General features: G+C 42.9%; 1 protein-coding gene and 1 long non-coding RNA gene across 2 annotated transcripts; one reads left to right on the forward strand and one right to left on the reverse strand.

Moving 5' to 3' along the window:
* Positions 1 to 54: 54 nt before the first annotated feature.
* Positions 55 to 3,189, forward strand: LOC119209330 (uncharacterized). The gene is made up of 4 exons (XR_005119541.2): positions 55 to 105; positions 646 to 761; positions 2,671 to 2,772; positions 3,060 to 3,189. It is a non-coding gene; the product is annotated as an uncharacterized LOC119209330 (long non-coding RNA).
* Positions 3,190 to 4,610: 1,421 nt separating this feature from the next.
* LOC119209329 (regulator of G-protein signaling 5-like) lies at positions 4,611 to 6,632 on the reverse strand. Its single transcript, XM_037458574.2, has 5 exons — positions 6,479 to 6,632; positions 6,278 to 6,367; positions 6,112 to 6,173; positions 5,832 to 5,995; positions 4,611 to 5,714 (listed from the first exon to the last, which is right to left on the reverse strand). Exons 1-5 carry the CDS (start codon positions 6,520 to 6,522, stop codon positions 5,544 to 5,546), a joined length of 531 nt encoding a protein of 176 aa, XP_037314471.1. The 5' UTR covers positions 6,523 to 6,632; the 3' UTR covers positions 4,611 to 5,543.
* Positions 6,633 to 23,018: the final 16,386 nt, after the last annotated feature.

Genomic DNA, 23,018 nt, shown 5'->3' on the forward strand with positions numbered 1-23,018 from the left:
GACCCGCTCCCTCCCTCCCTCCCTTCCGCTCCGAGACTCGACGGAGACGCTGTGCGCAGCGCCGCCGCCGGGGGTCCCGATGACGCACAGGACTCAACCCATAATGTACGCGCGCGTGTGTGTGTGTGTGTTTGAGAGATAGAGAGAGAGTGAGGGTGTGTCCGTGTTTCATTTCCTCGAAGCACCGGGGGAATCAATAAACAATTCACCGAAGTGAACGATCAATTTTCAGAAGCGGCAGGCTCTTATTATCCATTTAATTGGCTGTAATGTGCAACGAATGGAGATTCACTTGTGCATGTGGTCCATCAGCAGCTACAGCTGGTGTTTTTATGTTTTTAGGACATCTAGTGGTATCACGGGGAACAAACAATTCCCCACATCGCTCCCTCTCAGTGGATTCGTGGAGCCCCCATGCAGGGGTCAAGTCTTATCTCGATATGAGGGTTAATGTAGCCATTCGTTTAAAGCCATTTGACAAAAGTTTAAATATATATATTTCACACAAAATAATGCAAGAAGCACCAAATCTGCAGTAATAAGCTCACGCAGTGTCACGCAGGATTTGAACTTGGTTAAGTTCCGTCATATTGAGGGACACTCTGAGGCTGACACACCAATTAACAGCCTTCTATCATCGCTCAGGTTGGACAAGCTGTTCCTGCAGGTCCATTGTAAGGGGTGAAGGGATCAAGCAGCGAAGCTGAAACAATGCACCAACTTCTCACAGATGAGAACTTCCAGTGGACTTTGCAATACAGGTAAAAATACGATCTATTTTCAAAATGGGCAGAGAGCCGGGGAAAGGGAATGTTTTAAGAGATATGCCATCACGTTGGATTGAAAAAGTGCCTCAAATGACCACAGAGTAAACCAGAAATAACCTAAAGAGAAATGATCACAGGGATCTGCAGCTTTCCTCATGTAGCAGCTGAAAGGCCAGGTAGTTCCCTTTGGGGGGTTTCTGCAGCCTCTAAGGGGCCAAATAAATAAAAGAATCCACTCCACTCGCTCTCCTGAGTGAAACCTCTGGCTCTGTAGAAGCTCAAACGGGTCTCTCTACTGTTTGAGGGTGAGGAGGTAGCTTTGAGGTCTTATTGGAAAACACACTGCAAAACTGTGAGCATTAAAACAAAAACGGTGACCTGGAAGATGCTCAATAAAGAACTGCAGATCTGAGGGAACTGGTGATTTTTTTCTTCTGAAAGACACAAATAATGAAATGATTTTGATAACTGCCGTCCTTCACATTGACCAATGCTTTCCTTTTTAATCACTATAGCTGCATACAATTGGTATGGACGTTTTGTTTAGCGTGTTAAGGTACATCAGTGATTTGACTGTAGAGAACAAGTTTAGTTTGGAAAACCATTGCCTTTGTTTTCCTGTCACCTGTCAGGAAAAGACCATTTTTAAATCAAAGCTTTTCTGATCAGACTTGAGCCATCTCTCCAGCAGGTGGCAACACTGCTCTTTGGGTTTTACAAGATAAATGCAAGAAATACTTAGAAGAGGAGACAGTCAAACATCCACATTTATGTGGCCATCGTTATCGTTTTGTGCTGCTTTTATTTTGTTGAACTGTCAGCAGCGACTCGGTGTTATAGTGACACTCGACAACTCAGAGAGATTATTTCTTCTTTGGACAAATGATGCCACATGTTGACTCACTGGCCACCCGAAAAGCCGCACAACGGCTACCGCTGGTTGACACAATTGGTTGAACGTGTGATGCATCCAATCTGTGGATGAGAGGGGCAGCTTTTTAAATCACTCACCTGCTGTTGATCTGGTGGTGAGCGAGCAGTGGGGGTCAAGTGTGGCTTCGGTGCAGCTCTCTCTCAGCATCCCACTCGTCACGTGTGGAAAGGCCTTTGAGCTTTAAGTCATTAATGCTGTTTGTTTAAAAAAGGAAGCCCTTCCTTGCTGTAAAGCGGTTCCAGTAGGCAGCCAGTGAGCTTTAGAGGTGCTGATGGGTGGATTCTGTTACCTTTGAACTAAAGCATAGCAGTTTCCTTCGGGTAATCAGTCTTTATGTTGAGCTGCTGCTGTACTTACACGAGAGTGGTATTAACTTTTTAGCATCAAATAGAATAAGCTGATACACCCTAAAATATTACCTTGCCTCATTTTGGCTTTTTGCATATTTACCCTTCACAACTATTCAGTTCAGTTTGAGTTCCTATTTAAATGATCTGCTTGGGATCTTAATGCTTTTAGCTGTATCACTCCATTAGTGTTTGAATAAGTTGTCCAACATAATGTTATATGTCTGGAAAGCTTTTAAGCATTCACAACAATGCTGTAAGTCAAATGCATCCTAATGTCGAATAAGTAACAAAACAGTAAACAAAACAGTCAGATGCCGGGAAGTGCTTTTTTGCATTAAACTGTCAAATCCGTGGACGATTTACTCTTACAAAATGCCAATTAATGTGGGAAAAGGGTCAGTCCAGTCAAGTTTGTGTTCTTGTGACACATTTAGTTAGCAAACACTGATTTGGCTGGAAAGACGCGACTTTGACTTCTTCAGGAAGTTTCTAGCAGAAAGAACATTCTCAAACAAATTTCAAACAAGGAAAATTCAATGACTGCCAACGCCAGACTAAGTCCTACTTTAACTAAACCTTGTTTTATGTGTTTTCTGGTTTTGTGTGTGATCTAATATAGCCTTCATAACATTTGGAATAAAATACATTCCAGCCTTCATGAGTGTCGTTCGAGGGGGCAACACCTGGAAAGATCATCGTCCATCGCCATTCGTACCTCGGCGTGAGTTGGGTCCCCGTCTCGTTTGCATGTTTTTGAACTGCAATACAAACCACAGGGTACCGATAAAGGATGGATAATGAGAAAAAAAGTAAAACAACAGACTCTACTTCATTATTTCCTTGAAATGTAAACTAAAAACTAATTACGATGTGTGACTTTACCTCACAGATTGGACATGGTGGTCCTCCACGCTGTCTTCTATGCATTTTTTATTTTACCATTCAAAGTAAATGAAAATGAGTCCAAGCTGCAAATTGAGTTTTCCTTTTTTTTACATTTTTTTTCAGAGTGGATAGGACCACTCATCTTTGCTGGCTTTGTTCCCTTGGTAACCCTGTAACCATGACTGCAGCTCTTTGTTTTTTACGCAGCTTCTAAGTTCAAGCACCATTGGCAACACTATTAATCACCACTCACACCACAAATATGTATTTAAATGGGGACGCTGACTCATTTCTCACCAGAGCATCACACCATGTTTCCACCCTTCTGACATTCAGAGCTGTCCACCGAAACCGAGCCACGCTTCAGACACATGAAAGAGCGCGCGGGCCCCTCCCGTGCCAGCTCATCCAGGGGCGAGTCGTCTTTACTCCATGGACTGTAAAACTTGATGATCCTGAACCTGCACAAAAGACCTTTTTCCGTAGTGTGAATATATAACGGCTGTTTCTGGAGATCGTCCCTCGGACTTTGAACAAATTAGTAAAATCCAGTCCGTCGCAGGAACGGATTTGTCAGAGTAGTCGTTTTGTCTTGAGTAGTTTTGCTCCTTTGGGTATATGTGCCTGAGGTGAGAAGCCAGACATCATTCCTGTACTTTCTTCTTGTCTTTCAGTCAAGGATTTAACAGATTTTGTTGGAACCCTCCAGCCAGAAATTGCAAGCTTGACCTTTACGTTTTGTGTGTTTTTTTTTATCTTGACCCAATTGATCCAGGCCAAAATGAACCGTTTGTCCTCCACCCTTTAACAGTCTCTATCTGATGCTTTTTGCGTCGTCTGTGTAGTCGTTCATCCCGAAAGTTGAAAAACACCTCCAGACTGCACCTTTATGATAACGCAATACAGAGTTCAAACAAACGATCCAAACAAGCTCCTGCCGCCCACATGCAGCCGCACCTGATCAGGTCTCCGCATGCCTCTTTCTTTCCAAAGAATATTACCCTATTTGAGAGATTTAATTAGATATGAATCATGACTGTCTACCTAAATAGACGGCTGGAGTCAAAGTGAAAAGCAAACGTGCATATATAATATGTTTGTAACATTAGATGGTACAGCAAAGAGGGAGATACAGTTATGAGTTAAGTCTATTTGCTGAGGAAAGAAAACCAATCAGTGGTCCAGTAGAGGCCTTATTATACAACACTACTGATCTGAAGTGACAGAAAGACAGACGGACGGAGTGGAAGGATAACTTCTGTCATTTTCCAAGCGTGTAAGAGTGGCGTTAATGACCTTATCCTGGCCTCTTGAGGGGCTGAGTGCTTGTCTGCTGTAGCGGTGGAGGTGGGGGGGGGGGGGTGTGGGGGGGGAGGGGGGGGTTGTGGCAATAATAAGTGGCAGGAGAATGGAGGCAAGGGGCTGATTGACAAAAAGGAGGGGAGGCTGCTGTGACTCACAGGCGGTAAGTGTGTAGTAAACAAACCTGCCCGCGCAGGTGCTTGATGTCTCCATGGTAACTGGCTATCACACTTTCAGGCTTCTCAGCAATATGATCTTGTTTTTTGGATCCGCGTAATAAGCTGAATTTCGCGGCCTTGTCCTTCTGCCCCCACTTTATAAAACCTGCAGCAGTGCAGCTTCGAGTTAAACCTTTGGGCCTTTCATGAAAGATAATGGGAGCATCTCTACTTTCTTAGTACGTGTGTATGTATAAAGATAGATTTATTCTTTATGTTCTTTAATATTTCTTTTTATATGTTGTCCATTGGGAACTATTCCTGACTAGAGTGTCATGTTTGTTGCTCTGCGTTGGTTTCCCTCTGCTGAGTTAATAAAGTAATCTATTTATCAAAGACGCTGTCCTTCTCTCCAAATTCAATAGCTCCTAATTAAACACAGCCCAACATGACTGTCACAACCTGGACTACCCATTACTTCTCTCAATAAGATTCCTATATCGATAAAAGCACAAGAAACTGTCACACAGCCAGAGAAAAGGAGTCATTCGGACGACCATGTGGAACCACTGAGGCCACACATGAGTTTGCTGCTGTAACGGCACGAATGAGCAACTCTTATTCCCTTCGACCACATTCTTCTGACTCACTACAACATTTCGCCCTTCTGCGTGTGTGTAGGAAATTTCCCATGGTACAAAACAGCAATCTCTTGTTTCTGTAAATTGGTCATGTTTTATTCAATGCACTTATTTTGACATTTGAAAAAAAGTCTTCAACACGTGTTAAAAATACTTTAAATAATAAATAAATAAATACACACGAATGCCATTGAGTAGTAGCTTTGTTGTGTGAGAGGAACTCATTTCTGTCCACATTTTCACTAGTTCAAGCCGTGGCGGCTGTCGTCCGTGCAGGTGGGGCAGACGTCGCCCGCCGCCGCGCCATCACAGCTTCACGTGTCCTTCAGCTAACCAGCTTGGACGCCGATCCGTAGGCAGCCTCCTTTTCCACAAAATAACTCCACAGTCTGGCGTGAATCTCCGGCGGACTCACAGTAACTTTTTTCCAGACTCTCCTGTGCGCTTATGTTCCTTTTTTTTTAATGCCTGTTGCTTGCAGGAGAGTTTCTTTTAGGGACAGTTTGTTAGCCCGTCTTTCTGCTGAGCTCTAGGTACGCGGTGGACTTTAGAAAGCGGGGGTAGCAGTCTTTCTCCATCAGGGTGTAGATTTTGGCCTTGGCCAGGTTGAAACAGGACTGGTTGGGATGCTCCATGTTCTGCTTTGTGATAGCTTTGGTCACATGGTCAAGATTAACCTGTAGGGGAGGAGAAGAGGTGGCGAGGTGACTATCAGACCATCACGAAAAGACAAGTCACACCAGCAGATTAACACAGCATCCCAAATAGTCTATATGGGCTGTTTTTATATTTACCTCTCGTGGCGCATCAGAGCCGATGAATTCGTCGTAAATTTTCTTGGCTTTGGCGGCCAGTTTAGAATTTTTTGTTTCCCGGTAATCCTCACAAGCCAAGTAGAATGCAATGTTTTCCTCACTGAACTCTGAGTGCAGGAACGCTCTGAACAGGCAAAGTCCATCTAGAAACAAGGAGAGAAAGAGGAGAGAGTGGTAGATTAACATCTGGTATTGTCTTAAAAACATCTGGAACGATTGAAGCATTGGCATCGTGGCTGATGTGGAGGATCGCTCTTACTTGGACTGGACAACAAGTTCTCCAACGACTCCTTCCATTTTAAAGGCTCGTCGACGTTTAACCTGCAACGGCAGAAAAACATCATGAGGATAAGTTCTAGAAATGACAGAGACGCACTTTGATTCCAGTGAAATGCTTCCAAAGGGACTTTGAATGTGTCTCTTACCGGAGTTTTTCGTTCTTCTTTGACTGGCAAGTGATGCTGTGATCTGACTTCTGGAGAAAACTTCCAAACAAAGCTTTCAGCTCCTTTGCCCTGCAAAGACAAAGAAAAAGAAATTGTTAAAAAAAATAAAGGTGAATCAAACCTTTTGAATTCCACCCCGTGATAGAATAGAAGTACAGGAATAGTCTTCCTGGGTCTCACCTCTCCAGACATGTGCTGGGCAGCGATTCAAGTCCTCTGCACATGATGAGATACTTTGCAGACCGCTAGAGGATATTTCCAGGATTTTACAATTGCTTGTAAAGTATCTAATGTGTTACACAGTTTTCTCCCTTGCTGTAAGTGAGTGTGCACTCATCTGTTCTTCCGTCTGTGTGGGAGAGTCTTTAAAGGGAAGTCCTCTCTGTGACGCAAGCCTCTCAGCCAATGAAACGACACGTGTGGGATGACAAGCAGACTCCTCGGCTCTGATACTTCCTCACTGACTGAAACAACATGTGGGATAATTACAGCAACTGAATAACTATAACTATAATATCTAATAACGGTTCTTAAAGGTATTTTTGCTCAGCTCGTTTTGTGTGAATGAGAGAGCTTGTGTGCTTTTGGGAAGTGTTTGTGTGTGCTCTTATTTTTCAATACTCATAAAGAGAACCTTACATTCAAGCAAGGACGTTCCTTGCTTTACTTTCAATAAGAAATACGTTTAATTTACAATACAATAGTTGTCTATAAAGTCCAAATGACCCGAATGAATTATTTGACCGATTAGTTCCACCACATTGTAAGAAACTGAAAACCATGAAATAAACAAATGAGCCGAGAAACAAAATATGTGTACGGCTGTTTAAGTATACAACGTAGGTGGGTGCATTACAAGAGACTAAATAAACTGTAGATTTATTTTAAACAGCTCAAACTATTTAATGCCTCTATAGCCAAACAATTAAGCTCATGGACCCCTTTCTTTATTCACCTTAATTACTCCCAGCAATGGAGAAATGAAAAGGTTTATAGGTACAGTAATAAAATGTGTGTTATTCAGAATATTTTTCATTGTTCCCTTTTTTTCTACTTCAAGCCATGACCAATCAAAGATAAATGTGCCTTAATATAACCTCTGGGTGTAGAAACAATCTATTTTAATACTGGGCAGAGAACAGCTAACAGTAAACTGTGCTGATCTCACAGCAAGTTTAGAGGGAAATACTCAGGAAAGGACAAATCAGACGGTAACAAGGTGCAGCGCTTATCAAAAGTGTGTGAGCCAGCTTCCTCCGCCGGCTGCCTCCAACAATACCTCCCGCACTAACTGGCTGCTTTTCCAAACACACATTTCCATGTGTCAACAGCCGGACACATCAGCCTGAAATAATGAGCCGCTCACCTTCTTCTATTGAAACACAGCTCAAATTCCTACAAGAGAAAACAAACAACAGGCATCCAGGAAGACAAAGAACAACCAGTCAGATTTTAGAGTGTTAAATGCAAAAATAATACAACCGTACACTGCAATTTTCAGAAAAGCGACTATATTTACAGAACTACAAAAACAAGTAAGTAAGTATACATTTTGTTGTCTTTTTATCTCAAACTATTAATACTTGTCGGTGACAAATCTTTCTAGGATACACTCTTAGCTGAATGTGATGCATCTCTTGCTGGTGTCCTGTATGATTCTCCTTTAATGACACACGTAATTACATAATTAACATTATTATTTATTCTGTGTTATCCGACAGGATAAAGAAGTCCTAACAGCCATGGTGTGGAATGATAATTTTGCACATTTTATCGCTTCTTTGTATCTAACAAACAGAATAATGCAGGATATTTTAGTAAAGATGAGAAAAGGGTGTCTCAGCGTGATGCCGTCTACATCATAGAGTGTAAATAAAAAGTGGACGTAGTTATCAGGACGTCGCCGATTAGTTTGTGGACTGCTGTTTTGAAGCCGCTGGTTTGGTAATTTGGACGTTGCCGTCTTGAATTATGGCCGTCGCCACGCGTTTTGCAACCAGTGAACTGAAGTTAGACTGTATTTCGACTGCAGGGGAGAGACACAGAGACACTGAATACGGCTCTGGAGGAAACCTCCCATTCAGAGCAATCCAAGCATTTTATGGTCTGTTCTATTCTAAATAGGACCATTATTTACTAGATGAATATCAAGTTATGGTAGAATACTTCAAACCATTGATTCAGATCATTAACTCATGTTTTCCACGTTTGTTGAGGTGATAAGTAGACTTTCATGCATCTGACTTATTTTTGCAAAAAAAGAAGTCGCTCCCCTGCTGGCCAGTAGAGTAGTTGTCTCCAGCCGCATTAGTGAGATGTAGATTAAAATAACAGATTACAATCGTTGTTTTCAAATTGGATTCTATAAACATATTCTCAAGTAAGTAAGTAACATACCTGCATCAAGGCTCTGCAGCGTTAAAGCACGTTAAAGTGTTAAAGGCGATCTAATTAATACTCATGTGACACCCACGTGTGTCTCAATGCAGACAGTGGAATAAAGTCAATATGTTTTCCTTATAGTGAAAGTGAAATTGAACTGGAGGAGTCACTTGGTAATGGTCGCTGACCCTGCTGCTTTGACATAGAATAATGCAAGCTGTTTTTGTAGGGATGCCATTTGAAGCTTCAGTGCAAATAGGAAAATGTTAATTTAACGTTGTGGAGGGAAACGTCAACTGAGAGCTTTCAGAGGGGAAAATCTCTCTCCATCCTTTAGGAGTCTTGGCATCAACTTCTACCTGCATGAATACATCAAATCTTTATTCAGTCAGTTCAAGAACCACAAACAGATATTCACTAATGAACTTCTTGAGGAACATCATCCTATACCGAGACAGAAAATGAAATCTTTGTTTGTTGTAAGTCATTTTATTGATGCAGGAATGAGTCCACTTCCTGCCTTCTCAGGCCGTGATGACTTTGAGCCAAAGTCCGAGCTGGCTTTCAGGAAGGGTCTCTCAAATGCAGAGTACTTACCGGCAGGGAATTCCCAAATAGTCAGTCCATTTCCCAGCCAACTTGACCCCGGCGTCTATCTGGAAGACTTTCAAAAACTAGTTTCCTTCTTTTTTTTCACCACTCTGCCCCCCCTCTCCCACAGCCCTCTCCCTCTCCCACCAGAGCTCTCATATTTTTTTAAATTTTTTTTTTAGCCTGTATGCAGCGTAATTCAAAGCCATGAGGTACAACAACACAAACAGAGAGCATTTGCCGGATCCTACAGACAAGCGTTGGACAGCATCTTCTTTTCGTCCCTTTTCGCCCCTGTTGTTGCATTGTGCAGTATTTAGGCTGCAGGTACAGTTCGAGTGCCACCATCTGCCAGTGGGAGCCACGATCAGCATATTAACTCAGCTACCTTTTGACGGAGCAGGTGGAGGCTCAGCTAATGCATCTCAACTAAGAAGTCCTGCCAGTGGCCACCAGTGGTGCACATGATCCTATCCTATCTGGGATATCAAATGCCAACTGGCCATCGAATGTCTGGAGACGATAAATCAATGTTAACTAGCCTCAGCTTCAGAGGAATATCAATGACATGAAAAACGAGACGCAGTACTTTGGCATACAACCATCTGTCTGGGTAGCTTTCTCTACCTGCCGCCTACTATAGATTAATGCATTTTTTATTCAGACACGTTGGCTTTTATAAATATATGCATTAGTTGTTTTTCAAACATCTGCTGTTGAGCAGCATGGGTTTGCTCCCATGCAGGTTTGCTGGGAAAATATAGTTGCGTATGAAATCAGTGAGTTTTAGCTCATTTTTTAATGGCCTCCTCCTCAAAGATCACGCAGGATATCCGACGTCTCGCCCTGAACATGCTCGGTAAGAGATTCGGAGCTTCTCTTTCTTCTTAGAATAATTACGGAGGGTAGCCTGATTAAAGAGGTTTCTTAATTTTTTACAAAGAATACTCCACAGGATGCTGATAAATTTGAACTCGCCGGCACTGAAACAAATGCGCCGGCAGGGAGGCCAGCGATGCCTCTGCAGGACGTTGGTAGATGTGCAGATAATTGGGTACATTGCCAGCAACCCAGCAGCAGGAAAAAAATAAATAAATCTGTGGAATGGGAAATAATCAGGAAAAATATACTTCACTCATGTGTCTTCACTTATTCTGTAATACGGCTGCCATGTGAGACCGTAGGGTGAGAGGGAACACAATGTTATAAAGGTGACAGTAAACAAGACAGAAATGTGACATTGGTGTGATGAGAGCACTGGTGTCTTCTCCATATTCATCATATCATTTATTAAATGAGCCAACAGGTCTGTCAATGAGTTTTTTTTAGTTAACAAAGCATGTAAATGAATGATACAATGAAAACGTAAAAAATAAGAAGAGCGCACAAGAAAGTAACGTATGTTAACGGCATCGTGTCCATTAATGCAGTGTGTCATGTGTCTTTTTTTTCTCCTTTAAATTGCTGCAACGCAAGTTAATGGTTGCTAGCTATTAAGGGCTGGCGCTTTTTGGGGTAAAGGTGAAAAATATTCTGCGTCAGGCCTTTTGAAAGTATCTAGGCAAGCACATCTGTTGAGAGCCTGCGTGCTCGGCAACTCTCGAGTGTGGAAATCTTGGCCGAGCTCTTCTTAGAAGCCGCTTGCAAACAAGGGGCCATGAGAATAACTGCTAGGACGTGGTTACTGTGTTACAGGGTAACACGCTGTTGTCTGGAGAGGGAGTTCAGGGTTTTCTTCATCGGACTTTAACCCTTTTTGTTTTTCGTTTTGTGAATGTTAATGTTAGCATTTGGTTGAACTTCACTCATCCCTCTCTTGTAACTTCCTGTTGCAAAAAAGGCCAAAATGCCAAATCCAAATCTTTTGAACAACAAAATAATTGTCTTTCAAATACATGAATGGTTTGGAAAATTTAAATGTTGACCTCATGATGTTGCGAGACAAACCAATATTACCATCCCTAGTGGCTTCCTGCAAGTGAATCTGAAAATCTGATGTAGAAACCAAAGGCCCTTTTTTTCCTGGAGGAAACGGGGCCTCATGTAGGTTTAATCAATCTTGCTCTACTTTGCCGATCATATATACAACCTTCCTGCTTAATACTGGATATATCTATTATTTATATATACTGCTCCATGTGTATTCCATACTGTACGTATGCTTTATATATATATATATCACATACATACACTCTGCACTTCATCTGCTAAACTGCATTGTCTCAGTACCTGTACTCTGTGCAATGACAGTAAAGTTTAATCTAATGTAATCTTATGTGGATATTTATTCAGCATATTTTTAATCAACTTAGTTTGGTCCATCTAGATCATTTCACTGATATAAACCTGTAGAACCTCTCTCTCTCTCTCTCTCTCCTCCACGCTCGACAAGTGATCTGTGCATGCGTTACACAGAGAACGACTAACTCCTCGTGCAAAATGAATGAACGAGGCTTTGGCTGTTTGGCAGATTGCGCGTGTCGAAGCGTCCTAGTGAGAACGCATCTGCAACAGCTTGCTGCCTGCCTGCAGGGAGTCCAACAGAACTTCAGAGAGGATCAATGTGCAGGCGGATTGTCTCTTCAGCTTCTTTCACAAAGACGTGCTGTGAGCGTTGCTGGTAGCACAGACGAGAGCTCAGAAGGCACAAGATCTTTGTAATCGGTGTACGGCACAGAGTCGGCAAAGAAAGCCGGTATCTACTTGCAGCCATGCTTGAGTAACAAAAGGGATGTGAATATTTGAATGGCATCCAGAGCTTTGCCTCATTCTAGTTCAGATCAATTCCAAGGTCTATTTTTGCATTGACAGTCAGTGACACAGCTCATATTGAATAACTCCTTAGCAGGCTTTGTGCAACACACAGAGAATAATGCAAGTTGGAGTGAATAAATGAAAGGTTCTGACATCTCCTGCTACATTGGAGCCTATTGGGCTGCAAAGGATAAAAAAATAATCAATCTGAGCTGAGCAATAGAGGACGCATGAATAATAGAGTTAGTGGAATGTATTACAGTGATTGTTGAACTCAAACTCATAGTTCCATGTTGTGGGGATATATTTCATCTTTTAGGCTGCAACAGTGAAAACAGCTAAAACATTTGGGGGAAATGAAGTTAAAATGAATATCTGGACGTTCTCCTTTTCCCTTTACATAGAAGAATTCTTCCAATGCTCTCCCAGCTGCTGTCTCAGTGTACTTGTTTTCAGGAAAGATACTGAAGATAAAAGTTTGCAAGAAAGTGTTCATTTTTACTCCAGCAGAACTTGAGACGTAAAGCACAACACGTTTAGAGCGGTCTTCTGAGGATTTCCAGGGCTGGGGCGTGCTGGGTCGATCAGAGAGAATATCTTCAGGTTTGTCTGAGGCTCGGAAAGCCGCGGTGAAGCGTAACCTATCCGGGCCTCTGCTCCGACGCGTTGTGATATCTCTGCTCAGCTTGAACGGAGTACATGTAGGTCAGAGGAGAAGAGCCGGCGGAAGATGAGACGGTGGCAAAGGCCGATGAAGGACACGGTCTCTGTTAATGCCTCGTTATCATCATGGATTATCGACGGCAGTGATTCAAAGGAAAAAGTTGAATTGTCTCTGAAATCCTCCCTCTTGGACTGGAAGGTTTCACCTAATGTAATCCTTTCACGGCTGCGCTCACAGAACAGCTCTCGAAAGTCTTTGAAGCAAGACACAGTTTCGTATTAAGAGCGAGAGTGTTGGGAGAAGTAGCTGAGCTCACTGAGCCTGCAGACGGCCTCCACAGTGCTCCATCTTCAACTGGAGGGGTAAGAAGTCGCAGGACGTGAACCCACTCGTGGCTGTGGAATGACTGAGGTGATATCATTACTAAGCACCTTTATCCTTTAGCTCATCCGGAATGATCAGGTTAAATACTAACATGCTACTATGCTAACCCTAGCCTACATAGAAATCCCCCCCCCCCGGGTGCATCGGAGGGTCTCTGAGGAAGTTCGAAGGTGGAGTACAAAACACGGCGTTATGCCTTAAATCTTTCAGATTATCGCTTTTTGGGGAGCTTTCCATCATTTAATCTAGAGTAAGTGTGACAGCGATGATTTAGAAACTTCCCATGTTGCCTCATATCAGGCCTAGTGGATCCCCTGGTGACTGACAAAAAGACACAGTCATGTGTGGGAATTGTGTGCTTCCATTGGGAGGAACCTACGCACCACTTGGTGAGCCACCGCATTTGTCACATTAGCGGTTAGATTTTTTTATCTAATGGATGGAGAATTGAGGGAATCACATCCGGCTTTTATCATCAGTGAGCCTCGAACTCTGATTTCCCCTCCGAGGCAAGAGCATTCTTGGCAGCATGCCTACTGTGGGTTTATTTTGATCTAAAAAAAATGATTTGCTATGAACAAACCCTGTGGAAAAATGAAATACTGGAAATGAAGCCAAAGATGCATCAGGCTAATTAAAATCCCAAAGAAAGATGCAGCAAAGACGACATTGGTTTCACTCCCGAGTGTGATAACGCAGGTTCGCCCGTAACCTCCCCGAAGGCAACAGCATGTGACATCAAACCACAAACTGTCTCCTCCTTTTGCTATCTCTGGACGCATCAAAGACCGGCTGTGGCCATTTTTAATTGAATAATATCTTCTTGGTTATCTCTGGGTTTTGAAGTCAGTGAAGTCAGACGCGTGCCTCTCGGGGTTTCACCTCACTCTGTCATGATTGCAACATTTTGAAATGTAACGTCTCTCCTTTAGAGAGAGGGGAGCATTGGACACGTCACACCAGAGGTGTTGCAGGTACTGTCACAGCAGCGATGACATAGTTGGTCTCACGGTTCTCTCTCCTCTTCACCCCCGAATATTTTCTAATATGAACAATGCTCTTAAACGTACTTTAGCAAATACGTAATATGATCAATTTGAATAATAGGACACATTCATCAAGTAACTCAGTCACGGGACTACATCACTTGAATAATGCGCTGATCCAAGCTAAGGGACTGCTGCAGCTCTCCTTAATGTAATTCCTAACAACGTGAGAAATCTGATGAATCACTTTTATGTCCATCGTTGAGTAGCTGTTCAGAAGGTCCTCTGGGGCAGCTTGGGAACGGTGGGTTCATGGAAGCCATGTGATATGGTGCTTTTCCAGCTGATGGCAGCAGAGTCCCATCTGTCTCTCAGAGTCGCCTGAGATCAGTGTCACATCCTAACGATCCTGCAGCAACCCTCATTGAGGCACCTCTCCTCGGTCCGGCTTATATAACGACTGTATTCAGTTGTCTAGAAAAAATGATGAAAATTCTCTGTTGAATGAAGCTTCAATTTGCAGTCAAGCCCAACCTTTGTCATTAATATGTGAAGTATTGAAATAAAAATTCCTTTGCTTTGACCACTGCGCATAGTAAAGACACATTGGGCACCAAAAGCAAAGGGTAACCATTAAAAGCAAGTTACTTAGAACGCTTTGTGTCATATATTGGATTTGAATGCCTGCAAGCTACTAGATGTCGGAAAAAACGACATTATAAAGCGCTAATCATCTTCTGCAGAAAAGAGGTAGGCTGAAGAATGCTTTCTCGGATTTCCTGACAATTTTCTCTCCCTGCGGAAGCCCCTATAGGTGCTTTGTACTGTGTTTGACTTGTGTCTCGACCCAAATAGCCAAATGATCCCGCATGTTTCCGTGGCAGACAATTGAAGAAAAGTTAAGAAGGCTTTCTTTTGTTATCCAGAGGCTGCAGATATGCATTTCTAAGCCTGCTTTTGATCACGTTTGCCAGTGTTTAGCTTTGAGTAAAAACAAGACGTTTACCTTCTTTCTGTATTGAGCGGCAAGACAAGCTGGGTAGTACGGTGCACAACTGTACAATATTCTTGGATGAAAACAACTTTGCCAAGCAAGTTTCATACATCTTGACCATAGGGTAGCCTTCTTTTAGACCTATTCTGTCTACTGGGATCAGGTAGTGTGATTGAAGCCTAATAGGAATGGATTATGGCCATAAGAGCACCTGTCAGAGGATGATAGCTTAGATCAGTATTCTCTCCTGCAATGAGGAGTGGAAATGGAGCCTGCAGTTAAGGCAACAGTGATGTCTATCCCCTGGTCTGTGAAATGGCTCAATCTCCGTGGCCGCTCCACTGTTTGATTGTTATAAATCTTCCGGAATCACATTATGTTGGCACACCAATTATGGATGATCGTGGCTCTGAGGCAGTGAGAGTAGGGTAACCTCCGAGGTTATACTTTACATTCAGTTCTACTGTAAAAAAAAAGGTAATTGTTCAATTTTTGGGGGGGTATATATGTTGGGGCCTGGTGTTTTATGGCCACAGTCTGGAGTGAAGGTTACATGAGCAGGATTAAGAGTCCGCGGATGTGCTGGCGGCTGTGGGAGGCTGTACAGCAGTGCTGAATGATCACATTAGCACACACTCACAGCTAAGCAGGTAGAATTTTTACAATGCGCACCGTTTTTTTTTTTAGCGTGTAAGGACGTTAACGTTTGCTAATGAGAACTAAACGGCTTGTAAAGCTCGGGGCTGCTGGGAACACCGGTAGGCTGCAGGTATTTATCCATGAATGCGTTGGACCAACAACATTTATTTTACCTGACAGGAATTCTGTAACAAAGGTCTGCAGGCTCCATTGTGTCAGGGGCCGTGATTATGTACAAAATTCCATCCAATAGTTTTGTTTTGTTTGGTGCTTAGCATGGCAATTAAAGATATGTAAAATACAAATTAAATTGCAATTTACTGATGTCAATTACTGTAATAATAATGTCCATTGGTGGACTGTTAAATGAGCGTAAAGTTATTTCAGCTCTGCTCTGTTTGTTTGCAGAGGGTGACTCCTTGTCCTGTAAGTTTAAATATGTTCACACCACTGCCCAGGTGTCTAATAGAAACTATTTCAACCTACCATTGAAAGCACAAATCCAAGTCATTTTCTTAACACATTATGAGATAATTACAGTCACATGCGGATGGAAGAAAGGGGTAAAATACATCTTTAGTAGTCAGGTTTGAGTGAATTCATCAGGGCACTTAAGCTAAAAGGGTAATTTCATAAATGGATATGAAAGCCATTGAAGGGATTTGTCTACCTTTCAAAGATATTTTCAGTCTTCTCAATAAGAGGGAGCTATTTGAGGCACTCTGCTCTTTCAGGACCATTAGCGATAACAAATAAGTCTTTTTCAGCAGGCCAGCTGAAAATCACTAATCATATCATATTTATGTTGCAATTATGCGTTAATTCATAAAGTGCAGCACTACAGATAACAAAAGGAAGGGTAATATACGTTTTCATGAAACATGTATTTGTTAAGAATTCCAACATGACTAAAAAGGCTTTTATATATTTATTACTAACATACACGTAATGCAAGCCAGAAACAGCAATGCTTGCAGGTGGGATATAATTACCAGCATGCTATTGTTGTGGGAGATTTAATTTTAGCAAACAGTACATCATGGACAATAACAACAATTGAATATTTTACGAAAGATAGAAACAGAAATAATATGTGATTATTCTTACATTTAAACGGTGACAGTGAAGAGTGCTGATGGGAACTTGAGGCCGGAGTGATTACATGTGACATCAGAAACGTTGTGGACAACAGGATTTTGTCTATTTCAAGCATTTCTGTTTCTTATTACCGACAGAGGGCCGCTAAAGTCTTTGTCTCCTTTTTACCCATCTTGAAGCACCCCTACCTGCAGTCCTTCAGATTTGATCATTACAAAATATTTTATAATTGTAGAGAGTCCTTGAGCATCTGCCGTAGCAATAATTAAGCATACATATAGTAGACCCTCTTAAGTAATTCGCCAGGCTTCAAGTGGCCAAATTAGCATATGGTAACGGCCCTCTTGGAGGCCCGACCCGATGTGAGCCAGCTAATTGCAACGCAGCTTAAAATGTCAGTTTCTGAGGCCTGGAGTTGGATGAAACTCCGGAGAGCTTTATTGGCCACGCCGGTGATATGAATGCATGTTCAACTCACTGGGGCGTCTCAGACTGCTGAGGACAGACTGCTGAGGACGAACAAGGGCAGCCGGACGGGAGCAGAGCTTAAAGCTAATCGTAATCCCTCCACACTCTATGTCGGCTCTCATTTTACCCAGGAGAGCTCTTTATGGCTTATCAAGACAGAAATGAAGACTTAGCCTGTGCCGATCATGTTTAATTAAGAATCACCAGTGAATGCCTTCGGTGGGTCTAACGTCTCATTAATAGAGGATAAAACGTCTTTGGAGACAAGGGTCATTTTGGAAATATCTGTTATGGCTCTAATACATAGATAAGACCGGCTTCCTGATTTAGTGTGTAAAAATTATATGCAGGTTAATCATAATAGCTGCTTTTAATTAAAATGGTGTGCATTAGCAAACATTCAATTTAGTCTGCTCTCTAGCTTGAAGTAACACTGTGCACCTCCATAAAGACCCTCATATAGAATGTGGGAAAGCTCTCAGCGGGAACATGTGCAGATTTGTGGTGATACTTCATGGAACTAAAATACATATTTGTCATCTTAACTGTAATGCTTTTTATCAGTCTAGATTCCTTGGATACGAGTTGCCAAGTTTGGGAGATATCGACCATAGGAAGTGTTTTATTAACCATGGTTCAGACTCCAAACTGCTCACAGCAAGGTCTGTGCATTGTCTTTATTGAATTCTGGAAAGAGTAATTGCTATTTTTCCTAATATATATGTATTTTTGTGCACGTTGAGCACTGCATTGCAGTACCATATATAGTCCCATGATATTCTAGAGAAGACATCTCTAGGTGACTCAAACCAAAACCCTCCAGACTGAGAAATAGCCACACAGGTAAATGGAAAAATGTATTTTTGATAATATGGTAGCTAGGGTTGAGTAATTAGAGTCCAATACTGTGCTAGCGGCTCTATGTGAGCTCGCATTAAGGTTCACTGGTGCATTGACCTAAATACAGGCTCATAGTGACATGCCAACGTTGATGCTGAAGGAAGTTTCAATACTCAGTGTCGCTATTAACTCAAAATCTCCTCACAGCCCTTCACTGATACTCCGGGCTTTCCTTAACACTGATGCAAAAGTCAGTCATCAGCCATCTTCTTGGGATGTCAAATGTCTCACAAAAGGTAAAAGCATCCATCCATTAGTTGCTGAGACTCTTCAGCTTGGGCCAAAGTGGTGCACTGAGACAGTGGCCTGCAGGGTGGTTAATATACAGTAACGTCCTGGAGGTGTCTCAGAGATCTACTCGAGGTCAACAGCACGCAGGGAGTTTGTTGCGTTGGAGACTCGTGAGTTCATAAGCATGCAATAGGAAGACAACAACTCCCAAAAGCCTTTGTTCTTTTTGTTGTTATGTTAGGGAATCAATATTTTACAGTCCTCATTTTCCATCTTCAAAAAGGGTTTTTCCTCAAGAGACATTTTTTCAGCATTGATTGTACCCATTTACATTTCCTAAATTAAAACATGCTGCCATCCGGTAGTTGCACTTGGTTGTTCAGTTGCAACCCATTCTTCACTATATTATTAGAATGCCTTTATAAAAAAGCAAAATACAGATGTGCAAGTTGGGGGAATTTTAATCCAAATGCATTACTACAAATGTGTGTGTAATGTTTTTGCAGTGAGGTCTGTGAGTTTCCTTCAAGGGCGCCGTACAGGCCACAGAACTTAGGATAATATTCCTAAGCCCCTTCATCCTCTTCCGGAGGCGTTTATGAGGACTGTGTTTCTGGTCCGACTCGTCGCTGTCACCGCTCATGTCTTTGATGCTTTACCATCCGTGAATAAGACGCGCCATGTTGGTATTTTGGGAGCTGCCGCTGCCTTTGCTCCCCCTCTGTCTTTTCTCCTCCCTCCCTTTGCTGCCAGCAGACCCGGTGGGCCAGTAACGGACAGAGAAGAGACGAGGTCATCAACTCTGCCAGACAATCAGTCAATCAGGACGGGCTAACGGCGTAACAACGTTAGTGCGCCATCAGGTAGACTCTCATTCCGGAGCATTGTTCCCTGTAATTTGTTTTCGCTATCTGTCACACCAATGCGATGGTACAACATGCGCCACAGACAGAGACTGAAGTGAATACTTCATCACTTTCACTCTACGGCTCTCTCCGCCATCCCCGAACACGGTGCAAACTCGCTACTTCTCTAACTGTGACGAGCCGACTTAAATGTTATATATTCAACACAATCACAGAGTTTATGAGCAGCAAAACACTCAACTAGTTTGTTGGAACTCAGATAAAATTATACAGTGAAGCCCTTCAACACAAAAGCCCGCCTCAAAGAAATCTAAAGACGAGCCAACCTACATCCAATCATGAGTCTGTCAGAAAACATAACGACGGAATTCACAAAAAAAGACTAACAAAGATACAAGGAAACAAAAGACAGCACAGAGAAAAATAGCAGCATGGCCCATCCAACCTTTCCCAATTACCCCAGAATTCCTGTCTTCTGAGACTCTAGAAACCCTGTTTCCTTCAAGTGCGAAATACACCAAAATGGAAGCATCAAGACAGATGTGACCTTCAGCATATTGGTGTGAGAATGTGTTTTGCAAAGGATTCCCTTTCCTGTTAAACCCCTGAATGTTGACAATGAGATTCGCCACGAGGATATCAGTTAGTGAAAGGCGCCCCGATTCAGCAACATCCGTGAAATCCAACCGATTTGTCTCAATTTTCCCATCAAATGACTTGGAGCCTTTTTGTGATCCGACGTCTCTGGTTGAAGATTTTATTAAGCCACGGCCAGTGGGATGCAGACAGCTGAGGCGAGGGGGGGGGGGGCGTCTGGGGTGCTGGAGGGTTTAATAGTCACTAGGGTCGGAGGGTGAGGATCTAGAAGAGCAAGGAGTGCGTCGCGTAGGAGCGGAGTGTGTAAAAGAGACCTGAATTGAGAGTAATGATTCCAGAGAGGAGCACAGACATCTCTTTCATCTCCCAGCGGACCTCAAGCGCTCTTTCATCATCGCCTGAGAAATGTGCGCGCTCATAGCGGAGGCCCATTTACCTGCTGGGAGGATAGACCGAATCCACTTTCAAAGAAACCTCTGTCACTTTCCCTCTTGTCTGCAGTGTTGCGGTGCAGAGCGGGCAGTCATTAAAGACACGGCAGCCACTGTGAGCGACACGGGCAGGTGACAATTATTTACCCTGAAATTAGCCTTGTTGTTGTGACTGATGAATGTGTGTGGAAATTAAGAGCGAAGGTTTGGAATTAGTCAGGCTCACAAGGCGGCGGAGCAAGGGCACGGGGGGTGTTTGAAGGGTTGCTGCACATGGCGGCAGAAAGCAAGGTCAGGAGCTCCTGTTTCTGACATTTTGAAAGCCGTGAGCTTTTTGTGAAAGTGATTTGAGAGGAAGGAGGCTTCGTTCCTGGGATTCTTTTCGGTCCATCTGTTGTTGAAGTCAAAGCACATCAAATCACGCTACGTTGCGAGGTTCTAGAAAAATTCATGTTCCCCAGCGGATGACTCTGGTTGACTTTGGTGATCGATCTGCCTTCAGTGCAACCAGCAGGTCCAACTCAAGTGAAATATCTTACGTTTTGCACAGATGGTTCCCAGACATTCAATCCCTCTTTGGTTCCATCTCACGCCAGCGAAAGGTTTAAAGAGCTGTAGCAATTATTTCTCTCAAGCGAGCAATGTATGCACAGACCATATGAAGGATTGTATTTTTATATCTTTAATAAATCCTTAATGCAGAAAAGTTTGTCGAATGTCATTATCTGAATTTATTTCAGCAGCCATACAACAAAAAATCATCAAATAATTGATTAATTGATAAATTCTTGAGAATAATATTTCTTCCTCCTTCCATATAATACATAATTGTAACTAAAACATAGCTCACAGCAATAAGCACATCTGATGTTTTTGTATCTGTCAATTGAAAGCAAGGGCAGCATATTAAAAGAAAAATAAATCCTGGTGCTCTCATCTTTTTCAGCCTTCCTCAGGTGAGCTCAACCCTGTTTGTCACTGTGTGTGTGTGTGTGTGTGTGAGAGAGACTCGGTGCGTGCTGCTGGACTAAAGCTCAGTGGCCTTCCTCGCTCCACAAGCAACAGATTTGATGTGACCGTGTGACTGGATTTGCTGCGACCCAGTTAAGCTGAATTCTCGGCGGCTGCACAGACAACCTGGCTGTGCTTTGCTTTGCTAAATTCACTCTTAATTGAAGAGACAGCTTAGTGTGGGAAGACACAACAACATTCAAAAGGCATTTAGTTAGGTAGATTATTTTCACTTGAGGTGAGCTTAGTCACTTGCTTATTCATCAGAAACATGACCTCACCGCCCTCCATTCTGCTCCCAACAGGCCGAGCCTCGGACCGAGATTACTGCAACATTCGATGCACGACAGATTAATCGATGATCTGCATCCTCTTCTGCTCATTCATTCTGCTGGTGAATGGTCTTCCGAGGCATGAACTGCTGGTGATTTTGAGACATAGGGACTACATCCAGCTGAGGTTTTCCGAGCTGTCCTCGGACACGCCGGTTTCCTCTCAATAATTGGCTGCAAGAATCCCTGCTGTGAGATTGCAGTTCGTCTGGTTATGGCAGCTTTGGCTTTGCAGCAGTCCCTACTAGCCAAAAGTGCTGATTCTTAGTGTTTTTTTTTATTTTTTATCAGAGGACTTATTCTCTTTTAATCGCAAAAAGGTCTCCAGATGCCTATTTTTCCACGAGTCAGCCCCAGTTTGATTAATGTGATCGGGGAGCGCTGAAAGTGCTGCCGGGCCCAGAGGTGTCACCCGACACTGCTGAATAAATGAACAGAACTAATTGTTTGTTTATGGTCTGAAATATTAATGACGTTGAATGTATGAGGCCGTCAGTTGAAATCACCATTTGGGACAAATATGCGCCGAGGTCTGTGTTGCTTCATATAACCATTAACAGTAACAGCATCGGCTGCAGCGGCACTAGGACATTTCATGAATGAGGCTAATTAGTTGGTCTATGATGCAATTACATTATCCGCTTAAGAGGGGGAAAAACCGTGTCTATGATAAAAGTAGCTTGCATATGGTTATTGGGGAAGTTTTGGGGGGTAAACATTTGAAGGGGGGAAAAAGCTGGAGATGGCAGCAAAGATAGCGGAGATCTGCTAACGAGATGATGCAATATTCTGCTTCACTGCATATCGCCACATATGACATTTTACAGTGTGATGCTATCACAGTTACAGTCACACTGCCATCGGGGACCTTGAGTGGTACGATTTCACTTCAAGGATCCTCGAGTCCTACGCTGACCGTTGCTCCCTCTCCACAGATTAAAGGACTCTTACACGGCACGTTGTGCTCGAGAGCCCCTTAAGGTTTCCACAGGCCTTTTGGATAATGAGTGCAGACTCTTTACCGTGCGTGTGTGCGACCCCTGGAAATCCGAACCTACTGATTGTGTTCGGATGTGTGGCAGTGTGGAGCCTCCTAAGGATTTCCGCTCTCTTCTCTGCCGCTTTAACGCTGCGAGTTAAAGAGGATAACGCAGAATCTGGAGATTAAATCCCAACTCCCTCGTGTCGCAAACCCCAGGCAAAGTTTTGTTTACGCATTGCTTTATCGGTGATCTGGGAAGCATTGTAAATCCTTCACATCTCCTCTTTCATCTCCATACAGCACCTTGATCCTCACTGCGTCATTAGCACTGCGGCTATAATGAGAGCGCTGGGTGAAGAATCGCAACCTTCTGGTTAAATTGCTTTTCTACATTGTGAGTGTGTGTGTGT

This window comes from Pungitius pungitius, chromosome 15 (assembly GCF_949316345.1).
Source record: "Pungitius pungitius chromosome 15, fPunPun2.1, whole genome shotgun sequence".
Classification (NCBI taxonomy): Eukaryota; Metazoa; Chordata; class Actinopteri; order Perciformes; family Gasterosteidae; genus Pungitius; species Pungitius pungitius.

Bases quoted from the DNA above. Each gene is read 5' to 3' on its own strand.
- LOC119209329 (XM_037458574.2), bottom strand. From the start codon at position 6,522: ATGTGCAGAGGACTTGAATCGCTGCCCAGCACATGTCTGGAGAG. The intron at 6,174-6,277 runs GTAAGAGACACA...CTGCCGTTGCAG, and splicing joins AAGAAGAACGAAAAACTCCG to GTTAAACGTCGACGAGCCTT. The intron at 5,996-6,111 runs GTAAGAGCGATC...CCTTGTTTCTAG, and splicing joins GAACTTGTTGTCCAGTCCAA to ATGGACTTTGCCTGTTCAGA.